Here is a 12,453-nt window from a genome sequence, read left to right as displayed (position 1 = left end):
TAAACATTGCTACATTTAAAAAAAAATTCCGCTCTATAGGTCCTCTAAGCCAAGGGCTAGTTCATAGGCCCAGTTCGTTGTTAAACTTTTAGATTGGATATGATTAAATTTTTTTAAGTGTCATGCACCATGGTATGGTGATCAGCCTTCATAGGCTTGCAAGACATTATACAACAAAAAACACAAAGAGGAACACCTAGATGGCCACCCAACAAGAATCATCAAACAGGTGCGCTTGGTTCTCTGATCTCACCCTGATGGCGTTCCTGGAGGAGTTTTTATCGTCCACGTTGACGGTAAGGGAGAAGAAGACGGCAGTGCTGTAAACCCCCTGCGTCCTGTAGAGCAGCTCATTGAAGTCCGGCCGCTGGGGAGCGCCCTCCCTCTCCCACCCAGCAGCGCCAGGAGGAGCTCCCACTAGGTCCCATCCTCCACAGCTACTTAACACCTCTATCATGGGTTCCGAGCCAAGTTTGTCAATCTCTTCGATGCTGATACAGGAACGATAGAACTCCTTGACCTTACGTTCTGCGGAGTCTGGCCCACGTCTCTGAATTGGCTCCAGCAGGAGGCGCTGTAGTTTCTCCTCATTATGTTCTCCAATAGCTGTGATGATGCCATAGCTGAGCTTGTCCTCCGGGATACCATGGCGCCTTAGCCAGCCCCCACAGGCAAAGGAATAGAAGTCCTGGCAGGGCTGGATGGTTGGGTCAATATTGGCTTGAACAAAGCGAGCTGCCCGCAGAAGGGAGCGTTTGCTTTGGCAGTCCTGTCTGCACAACGGGTCTTGCTGGGCATCAAGTGAAATGTACTTGAGTGCCAGCATGCTCCCCAGGATGACACACATGCCTGCAGCAAAGACCAATGCTGAGAGGAGGCAGATCTCCCTTCTGCTCCAGCGAGGAAGGCCTCTGTTGCTGCTGTTGCCGCTCACATCTTTGTTTCGACCATTTGACCAGGTCCCTCCCCTTCCTCGGCTCATATGGCGGTCCAGGCTGCCCCCCAGGTGAAGGGTCATGCCATTGCTGAGGATGTCACTGCTATAGCGACCACCGTATTTTATTTCTTGGAACTCATCATAATGGGCAGTTAGTGAGTATGTCTTCTCCATAATAACGGAGCTCGTAAGACCTGAGGGCTTTCGGAAAAAGGGTTGGAACTTTTTCTGCCTTTAGAATAATGCAATTAAGACATAAAAAGTGATTATTCTCATTACAGCACAAAATCCTCTACACTTTTTTCAAGTAATGCCCCCTGTCTGCTTTTTAAATCAAAGCTCTGCATCGAAAAGGACTGCCCTGTTCCAGGAGGAATCCTTCTTGTCCATCTTTCTCTTTCTTATCCACTTTCTCTCTGCTCTCCGTCCATTTGTTTTCCTGTCCTCTCTCTTTGCAACCAGTTTCAGGTCACCTGTCAATAAAAACAGAAATGGGACAGAGGAGGGCTGTAACTCACAAGAGAAATAGGAAATTGAATCCACCATCACAACAACAGAGAATGACAGAATAACATCCATTTTGCCACATATTTCCCCACTTTGTCTGGCTCTGTTTGTCAGCTGAAGCTGCTGAATTGATTAGTGCTAGTCATCCCTCAAGGGAGACAGTATCCCTTGGGTGACTTAAAATTACCTGCAGATCATTGGAGACAGTGTGCAAAGAGCTGGGCATCAGCTTGGGCCATAGGGATGTGTTATAATAACCATAACTTGACTTGTGTCAGTCCAAATTGATGTAAACTAATATTACTGCAGGAAGACACAAACTTTATTGTCTCTGTTGCATCAACAAGAACATACACATATATTCTCACCTTGCCCACTATTTGTCAGGCCACCTATGTTGCTGATTTCAATTCAATTCAAAAATACTTTATTAATCCCAAAGGAAATTAAATGTTGTTGTAGCTCATTAGGAAGGTTTCTTCAAAGAGCCGTTGTAGATGCTGATGGCTGTGGGCAGGAAGGATCTCCTGTAGTGCTCCGTCTTACAGCACATCTGAAGAAGCCTCTGACTGAACACACTCTGTTGTTGTAGGACAGTCTCATGAAGAGGATGCTCAGGGTTCTCCATAATGTTCTTCATTTTATGAAGAATCCATCTTTCCACAATGATCTCCAGAGGTTCCAGTGGAGTCCCCAGAACAGAGCCAGCCTTTTTTATCAGCTTGTTGAGCTTTTTTAAGTCCCTGGCTTTGATGCTGCTTCCCCAGCAGATGATGGCACAAGAGATCACACTTTCCACAACAGACTTATAGAAGATATGCAGCATCTTGCTGCAAACACCAAAGGACCTAAGCTTCCTCAAGAAGTACAGTCTGCTCTGTCCCTTCTTGTAGATGGCTTCACAGTTGCATCTCCACTCTAGTCTGTTGTCCAGGTGAACACCGAGGTATTTATACTCCTCCGCCACTTCCACTTCTTCTCCCATGATAGAAATAGTTTTTGACTGAGCTACTCCAACCTGCTGCCACCTTGAGCGGCGCAATTCTAGAATTAGAATTAGAATTTGGGAGCCAAATTTAGAGCATTTAGAGCCAAAATGAGAGCATTTTCATAACAGAATGTTCGACAGGACCATGTTCAATTGGATGAGGGATGCCAAAAAACTTTACACCTTCAATTTGGTTTGGTTCACTTCTACACAGCACTTCTTAAAGGGAACCAAATGGCCTGAACATCATTGTGCAGTTAAAACAGCTGCTCATTTTCGGTTCTATCACACAAACCTGCCCAGTATGAGCAGCAGGTGAGTCGACGAGCTATCAAGCATGTTGATCTCTTCATGAGACGAATACAGCATTGCAGTAAAAGATGGCAGAGAGTGAGGGGCTGTGACTTGCTGCTGTGGTCTATGAGGAAATTTGTCTATCAGACAAACAGGAAAAGCCAATGAATGTTGGTAAGTGCTTACCCCAGCTCTGCTACAGAATGGTGACTAAAAGGTTGAGTAGCTCTACACACTTGGTGACATCTTAAATACGTGTCACGTTCTGAGTTTGGGTCGGACCAAAGCGCAGACAAGAGCTTGGCAGCAGCATGTTGAATAAGTCTTCAGCTTTATTCAAAAAGCGTTTTCAAAAAACGAAGAAAAAGCACTGCAAGTACAAAACATAGACGAAATCCAAAACTTTCACAAGTTGACTCTGCAGGCACATGGTAAGTATAGCCCTTAGACGAAGGTAGTGAACAGAGTGGTGAACGAAGGAACCAGCATTGAACACATATACCAGACTAACTAATATAGTGAGGGAATACAAAGGGCAGGTAATCAAAGGATCAGGGAACAGGTGTGACAAGGAGGCAGGGAGGCTGAAGGAACAGGTGAAACTAATGCATAGACTAAAACATGGGCAAAGGGAGTAATTAACAATAAGGAGACACAGACCTAAGCAAAATCATATACCAAGATAAAATAACCAAAAGCATAAGAAATCTAGAATAACCAAGAACTGAAGGAAACAAAGAAACTGAAGGAAACAGAAGAACAACAACAACCTAAGAACTGGCAACCTACGTATAAACAAAGAGTGTGAGGAATAGAATAAGCACAAACCAGAATGTAAACAATAACTAAAGCTAACCTATAACGGAGGCTGGAACTAATAAACATGATACAAAAACCAAAATAGAAACATCTAGACAAAAATAAACTATCACAAGAAACCATAAACAAAGTCCAGAATGTCACACCCTGACAATATGGGCACTTTGACGTTTATGAGGAATTTGAAAAGGTTATTAAAACTACTGTTCCTAGTGAAGTATTACACATGGCCAATAAGTTATCCGTTTGCTAATTGTTGCATTAAATTTAGATGGACCAGATCTTTTTATTTATTTTTGTTCTCTAATTACTTTTTCAACTGAATCCAAGGTGCAAACTTCCATTGAAGATATTAACACTTTTAGTAGATATTATTTTACACTGTTTTGCTGTCCAAGTATTTATTGAATCTAAATTGCTGCTAATTTGCATAGTACTAACTGATATTGCACTAATTAAGACAATAAAAATATTATAATACAGTTATACATCCCTATACAGAACCCTTTGCCTTAAAAATTCTTAAAAATGCTCAAGTGTTTTTCTCTTAGTATTAGTAGGGAGATAGAAATGTTAATATTCTTACAGTCTTACTTTGAAGCAATTTTATTTTTGTTTCAGAGTGTAACTACTGTCAAATAAAGTTATGGCTGTAGAACACAGGGTTGTAATCCTGATCGGAACTCCATCTCTGTACAAAATCCCATTAAAGTTTTCTAACTTTTACAGTTTTAAAGGCTGTGTGGAGTGACTTTATTTAAGTTATAATATCTAACCACTCTGACAGTACTATTTGCTATAGTTTAATCGCTGAAAACATTTTTATTTGTCAACACAAAATGCTGATTTCAGGTGTTTCAGTAATTCACTCATTTCTTTTCATTAATTCACATCTTTCTACACTTCTTCCACGCATTATGAAGCTCACTTGTGCAAGACCTAAATTCTACAAAAAAAGGAAATGATCCTCTACCACAGAGGAAAGTGTTCAAAGAATGACCTATTAGATTAAATTAATAATCACAGACAGTTGGAAATGTTTCAGTGTATTTTCTTTTATTTTGGCACCTGACCTAATTAAACAGTAGGGAGTTTTAATATTTAAATCATACAACACATCATTTTGAAACAAGGGATTAAAAAAATAGAAAATAGCTTTCAATATCCTCATTAGGCATAGCATCCTTTTGGATAGCTAGTTACTAGAAAGGGCTGGATTATGCATTATGTTAATCAAGTGATACAGAAAATATTGTATGTGTGTGTGTGTGTGTGTGTGTGTGTGTGTGTGTGTGTGTGTGTGTGTTTTTGGTGTATGGAATCCCACTTGCTGAAAGCTGCAAAGGCAGTTCGTAAAAATTGATCCCTATCGCCACTGAGAATACAGCTCTGATATCTTTTACAAGCTGTCTCTTTAATGTGAGGTATAAAGATAAGGAAAAGGCAACCAAGGAAAGTGTAAGAAATTAATAAAGACAAGGTTTAATGTCAGTAAATAAAAGGTGGAACACAATTTACCCTGTTCTATGAGGGGTAATAATGGGCTTTATAAAATTGGTGATTGGGGTTGAGTCAGGGTGGGACTGGGTTAACTGCAGAATGCAAGGAACAAAAATATAAACAGGTACATTAGAATTAGAAAATTAGAATATCACGAAAAAGTTTATTATTTATTAAAGTCTATTATTTTTGTGACTCATTTCAGAAAGTGAAACTCGTACTTTATTTAGATTCATTATACATTAGGTGAAAAATTTCAAATCTTTAGTTACCCACCTTTCACACAATGCAACAGGAAACAACACTCGCCAATTATTTTTACCTCTGCCTTCCTCCCTCCCTGTTGGATGGAGTAAGGGGGAGTCAGGTTTAGCCTAAACCGGCTTAGTTATGGTTGAGGTGCAAACACACCCTCCATTTCTGCTACCTGTGTGACCCCTTCTCTTTTCCAATGGTTATAATTAGTCTGACAGAGAAAGATATTCTCAATCCTTGTGGTTTTTAGTATGACAATGGCCACCAGATGGACAAACTTTAACAGTTTATTATTTTACTTAGCACCCCTACACATTGCCCATTCTAAAACGGCCGAACTCCAACACTCAGTAGTTTAACCCCGCACCATTCCAAACCATTTGTGAAGTGCCTTGAGATGACGTGTTGTGAATTGGCGCTATATAAATAAAACTGAATTGAAATTAAATTGAATTATTTCTTGTCATTTTTATGATTATAGATTATAGTTAATGAAAACCCAAAATGCAGTGTTTCAAAAACATAGAATGTTACATAACACCAATTCAACCTGGAAACTCACAAGAGACGACAGGGATGCAATTAGAAAAGTTTATTAGTGAATGTTTATATCTTTGGCGCTCGGACCCCAGTGGAAGACGTGAATGCTGAGAATGACATGGGCTTGAATGAACATCTTAGGGTTAGATTTAAAGATGTCTTCCCCCCTGGGATCCGATCCTGGTGGTGGAGTGGAGGCCTGAGGAGATTTGGAAAGAGTTTGGAAGCCAAATGGTGGAGATGGGGTGGAGGAGGGTCAAGGTCCAGCTGCAGAACGGAGGGTTCCTTGGATGAAGATCTTGTAAAGCGGAGCCTTGAAGGATGATTGGCTGGGGAGAAATGCAGACTTGACGCTGATTGGTGGAGCAGAGCTGCATGGAGGAGTAATTAGACGAAGCTGGAGGTAATGGTGAGTTTTCCATGTTGAATTTTCATTTAAACTCCATTTTAAAAAAGTCAGTCAGTCAGTCATTTTCTACCGCTTATTCCATAGTGGGTCGCAGTTTTTAATATAATATTCTGGCCAACACAATCATGGGGGCGGTGTCTGATTTGACAGATGTCCAGAAGACACATAAGCCATAAAAGGTCATTGCTAAAGGGCTGGTTGTTCACAGTGCTGTAACCAAGCATATTCATAGAAAGTTGAGTGGAAGGAAAAGGTGCATTAAGAAACGGGGGAGCTTCACAAGGAGTGGACTGATCCAAGAAGAAAAAAAAAAGAAAAAGAACTGGACTGTTGCTCAATGGTTCAAATTCCTTTTTTTAGATGAAGGTAAAATTTGCATTTCACTTTTTCTCAACGCAGCCATCTACTAGGACATTTTAGAGCACTTCATGCTTTCTTGCTGAAAAGCTTTAAGGAAATGCTGATTTAATTTTCCAGCAGGGCTTGTTCCCAGCTCACACTACTAAAGATACCATAACTGGTTCAATAATCATGGTGTTACTCAGCTTGATTGGCAAGCAAATTGGCCTGAACCGCATTGAGAATATGTGGGGGATTATCAAAAGAAAGATGAGGGACCCCAGACCCAACAATGCAGATGACTTGCAGGCTGCTATCAAAGCAACCTGGGCTTCTATTACACCTCAGCAGAACCACAGATTGATTACTTCTGTGCCACGCTGCATTGATGCAGTAAGCCATGCAAAAGGAGCCCCAACCAGGTATTAAGGGCATTGAAATGAACATAGTCACCTGACATTTTTCTTTAAAATATTATTTAATATTTAAAATAATTAAAATAACTTAAAATAAATATTATTTTTTAATTGATCTTATGTAATAGGCCATCTTTAATATATAATGTAACTATATATATATATAAAAACATTTCTCAGTTGCACGGAGGAATATCCCTTTTCCCCTGAGACTTTAGACACGTAAAGCTTCACTTTTCAGACCCAGAGTCTTTGTTCGTGCTGCAGGGAACCGCGCAGACCTCTTGCTCTTTACATCATTCTAATGCTGATCCCGCCTTGCAGGTGAAAAGTCTAGTGCAGGGCAAACTGAGTATATCAAAGTGAGAAGAATAGGAAAGAAAACTCAGGCAGATTCAAGGATAGTGTGTCTGTGGAGAGTCATTTTCACTCCACCCTATCATCCATCAATCTTCTGCTTTGTTATACAGATGCACACACCCAATCAGAATAATTCTGGGTCCAGGAATGCAGAGCCACTCACCCAGACTCTTGCACTCTATACACTACAATGTGAAGAAAATTGGATTGCAATTCAAAATATGAAGTATCCCGTCTCTTCCTGCAACTTGTCTGCTCTCTAGCAAATGTGCACACGCCATCTCTGTGTCACAACTCCTTAAGCATGATAATAAATTATGAAACACACACACACAGATGAGTGCACGCTGGGTGGACATCTAATGTATCGCAAATGGATTGGATCTTGTGGGTACCATCGCAGCGAGAGGGGTGCGTGATAAATGGCTATTTACCGAACATGACAGGGCCTAATATCTGAGACTTATGCTAATGCAGCTGCACACTCACACATGCACAACCTCATTTCCCCTCACATGTGTCACATGCACCTTTAAATGCAGCACTAACACAGTACAAATGATGTACAGCTCCTTAGTAGATGTCAGAACTCCCTTTACATCACTCATTTATTGATGTGGGGGATTTTTAAAGGTCAGGGGAAACAGAGATCCAGGTAACACTACATTCAAACTGCTTCATCTATGTATACTCATTAGTAGGCTAATACTTTTCAGTGTTTGACCCAAAACCTAACAGTGAAAGAGACCCATCAACCCAACTAAAGTCAATTGAAAGGGGTAGTAGCAAAATACAAACAGCATCAACAGCCAATATATTGTTTCTATCGTTTGTAAGTACTATTTTCCTCATTTTAAATTTTTTTTTTTGCATAAATATACCTAATCATAGTGCCTGAACAATGGAGCAGGTTGAGCAACTGCTCCCCCATTCTTAAAAGTGGGAGAGCAATTTTCTGACCCAAACAAATCTGATCACCTCCTGCAATCTAAACTATTTACAAAATCTCTATTAATTATCATACCTTTTTAGGCAAAAATATTAGAAATGATAATTAAATTTAAGTTGGTTCGATCCAACTCAGCGTGGAATCATAGTCTGATTTGGAGATAATAGCCATGTCAACTCAACAGAATTTCTTCAGCTTGATATTTTACAGCCATGGAGTGGATAGGTAAAATGACCAGACCCCAACTTGTTATGACTGATAACAGTGCTGCATCTCTCTCAATCACCATGAATCAGATAACATGCAGGAGAAAACCTTTTAGAGCATTTTAGGTGCAGGCGGTTCAGACCTGTGACCAATTTGCAACAGACCCACCTGCAGCAGCAACATAGCAATGCACACAGGTGTCTATTGCTCCCCACATCATTTTGGTACTCACTAGAAAATGGAAATAGTGACAAAAAGACAAGATAAAAAGGATTTGTAAACATTGTGAGAACACAAGTAGCTGTTAGCTGCAAAAAACACATCTGCTTTGGAGCGTCGGTGTTAAACTAAAGGGTGATGACTTATTTTTTCAATGAGTCTGGACCAAAGATGTTTATTTTTTTGTCCAAATTTAGAATCAACTTTATTGGGCAAGTTTGTGTGCACAATTTGACTTCCGTTTCCATCACTCACATCTTATATCAATATCAAAATCTAAATAGTTACAATGATGAAACCTGAACAAGCATTTTAATGCTTTTTTTGTCAGTAGAACAACTTTACAATTAGGCAAGAATAAAACTTTCTATATGGACTGGTCAAACATGGACTTTATAATTCTACAGATTAAAATCTGCATTTCTGATTTGTAAAACATTATTCTTATTGTAAAAACAAAAAATGGGTATTCTCAACTTTATTAAAAATATTGTTGAAGTATTATTTTGTGAACCCAAAATCGTGTTTTGTTCCTTTGCATTGAAGGTATGTTTTGTTACAACCTAATTTCTAACAAATACCTGAGCTGCTTCTGGTCTCCAAACTAAGTATAGCTAAACATGTTAATTTCACAGGGATCAGACATAATGTCTCATTGAGCGCTACTATCCTGGACATTTTCTTTAACTTTCACCAGAACAAGAACAGACAGAGAATGAATGCTTAATGATGATTGACGCTCTGCTGGGACAGTCAGATTGTATCAGTTTGTAATCACTGTAGAAAAACCAGGTTCACATCAGTGTCATGCAGACTCTGTTGATGGACAACAGTCTTCAGACCATAAATGTTACCTGTCACATAATTCAGATTCCTAAAATGTGCATATCACTTGTTCTCTGCAAATGGAAGCTGATTATGGATTGCACTGCAGTCATAAGAAGTTAAGACTTCATCAGATCAAAACTGCTCCCTGTGGTCTGGTAGATTTCATTGTGGTGATGAAAGTCAGTTGAGGTTAACACTGTCTGCTAACTCCTCACAGCGAAGTCCAGAGTATATGATATTACTGCACTAATAATAATGCTGCCGCTCATAATCTAATTACTGGTCAGAATACATCATGATCATGTTCCATTCTAAGCTCAAAGTAGAAGTTTTCTGTGAGAAAGAAAGTTGCTCTCCTTGTGCTGCAGTGTGTGATGATATTGTGCGGTACCCAGAAATAAGGGCTTAGAACCAACCCTCTTCTTTTACCTTCTCTCCTCCAACTTGCATCACCTGCAAGCCCTCTATAAATGGGTTTATTATCCCTTAATCAAAATGGTCCCCGAGCTTCTCCCTGTAAGCAGTAGCTACGACACTCCGAGGGTTCAGAGTGAGAGTCAGTTCCCTTGAGCCTTATCACCAGTCGCCAGAGGCTGCAGTAGAGCGCCACGCTGCATTTGTATGGGCTACCCATTTGGACACACAGCTCTTGAGTACTGAGATATTACTTTTGTGTTGTACCCAAGCAGAACTTCCTCTCTGGACCTGTTTAAGCAGGCATGTATTAAATGATGCACATAAGGTGATTCAAAGTATATTAATAGTTGTTTCTTTGTTCTCTTTTTTATGATAACAGAATAGTTGTAAATAAGTACAGATACAGCCTGCTTCTATGGTCAATTGTTACACTGTAAAAATTAATTTTGGAAGATATGAAATATTAGCCATTAAAATAAAAATGTAATTAGGCAAATTAGTTTGCAAATGTAATGCTTGACAATGGTTAAATTCTAACAACATCAGATCTTTAATTTCTATAAGAACTCTTATCTAAACTTTAAAGGAACATGTTGGATTAGTTAACCCTTATCCTCATTCATTGATTGTGGTGACCAGCAGAGAACAGTAGACTGATATGTTTTCATGGGTTCTACTGTGAATGTATATAATAATTTACCAGACGTTAATAACTGCCAGCAGGTTGGAGGTTGAGAATATGTTTGTGTTGGAGTAACAAAGTTTGTATTCAGCTAGCTAGTTTAGCCATAGCACTAATGCTAAAGTGAAACTTGCTAGAGCTCCTGGATCCTGATCCTGATACCAATAAGCAATAAGCACATCTTAGTTGTCACAGGAAAGGTTTACAAGGCTCCTATGTAATTTAGACATATTTAATAGTTTGGTTTCTTTTATTTCTTTTTTCCAGCTTTTTGTTTCTTTTTAACATAGAATACCAACAAGATAATTATATTAATAATTACTTAGAATTTAACAAATTTATTAGGTAACAGTTCAGAAGTATTAATTAAAGTTAATCCAAATAACATTTAAGCTAATTATTACACCAAGTCGATTGGCTAAGGTCTAACGGTTTATTTTTATCAGTGTTGTTAGGTTATGCTCCTGATTTCAAACTGTGAAGTTAAACAGCGCAACAGAGATATTCGGCTGCTTATTTTTTTGATTAGGAAGTGACTTAAAATAAAAGATATTAGTAATGTATTGTGAAGATTAAAACACAAATATTTCTCTCTCAATTCAAAATTCCCACTGGTTAAAATTTGTAAGTTTTAACTTTAAAAAAAAAAGATAAAAAGGGTTCAACTTCGAACTTGAGCGACATGTTGGGTTTTACGCGCAGAGAAGCGTCGATTTGTGTATTCAGGAAATCTGATGCTTTACACAGTCACTTTTCAGTAGTTTTTGTAAGATGTGATGATAAAAATAAAATAAAATAAAAACATAAGGAGGTAGCAGAACTCTTCTAATCGGTTTTCTTTGAGCGTGTTTGGTTTCACAGCCGCTTTGGTGTCGGACTTTCTCCTTGATAAATGAACTGACTCCGCGTAAAGACGGAGATCCAACCTGGAGGAAAATTACTTTTAATCTTTATTCGACCCAGATGCCTGCAACTGACACACGTTGTCTGATGGTCAGAAAACACGGACGCGGTAATTCAGGTTGGACACGGGTCCGATCGCAAAGTGACGCTTTCAGCGATTTCAAATGTTTCCTTCCTGAAGTACAAATAGTGCAGCAAGTATGTAAAATTTAGTCTGACAACCTGATTCGGTCTCCGTAGGTACAGCTGACTACACAAAAACTTCCAGCTCCGCACTTGAGCATCGTAAACTGAGACCTTGTGCACAGAGACTGGAGCGGACCGGGACACTGTCTACTACTTGTTCACTTCATTTCTGGGTGCTTGTTTCAGCGTCACTCTCTATCTTTTAAACCCCATCTGCAGTAAATCTCAGACGGCAGCCCACCCCCCAGAGGAGCAGCCTCAGTGGAAACGCGAGTGTCCACGGAGTGATGGAAACTTGTAATACTAAAACGGCTTACCTGCGCTGAGTGGTTAAAAATCCTCACAAGGAATGTGAAAAAAAAATCACTTTTGCTAAGTGTGGGTAAACCAGAGGGAAGATCCAGTCCACTGGGGGTCCAGCTGGATTATCCGGGAACCTCCGGAGATCGGCACACACTGGGATCCGCACCGCTTTCTGCGGCCGCTCCAGCGCACTGCCTCCGATGTATGAGGAGGACAGAGAGGGAGGGAGGGAGGGAGGAGAGAGGGAGGGATGGAGGAAATCTTTCATTAACAAGGTGAAATACACACACTGGCGTGCACACATGCACAACTTATGAGTGCGTTTTTAAACAAAATGACACGTCAGGGAGTTACAAACACAATGCGACAGGTTTTGTTCATGCAGGTCAAATGTT

General features: G+C 39.7%; 1 protein-coding gene across 2 annotated transcripts in view; it reads right to left on the bottom strand.

Moving 5' to 3' along the window:
* Nucleotides 1-12,240, bottom strand: part of LOC124884543 (endothelin-converting enzyme-like 1) — a 90,561-nt gene extending 78,321 nt beyond the window's left edge. For both annotated transcript variants that reach the window (XM_047392499.1, XM_047392500.1), the window contains exons 1-2: nt 12,073-12,240; nt 254-1,410 (exon numbers count right to left, since the gene is read on the bottom strand). In XM_047392499.1, the coding sequence (XP_047248455.1) occupies nt 254-1,111 (858 nt within the window). In that variant the 5' untranslated portion in view covers nt 1,112-1,410; nt 12,073-12,240. The remainder of the gene's footprint in view (nt 1-253; nt 1,411-12,072) is intronic.
* Nucleotides 12,241-12,453: the final 213 nt, after the last annotated feature.

This window comes from Girardinichthys multiradiatus, chromosome 18 (assembly GCF_021462225.1).
Source record: "Girardinichthys multiradiatus isolate DD_20200921_A chromosome 18, DD_fGirMul_XY1, whole genome shotgun sequence".
Classification (NCBI taxonomy): Eukaryota; Metazoa; Chordata; class Actinopteri; order Cyprinodontiformes; family Goodeidae; genus Girardinichthys; species Girardinichthys multiradiatus.
This window is presented reverse-complemented; position numbering and strand designations above follow the sequence as displayed.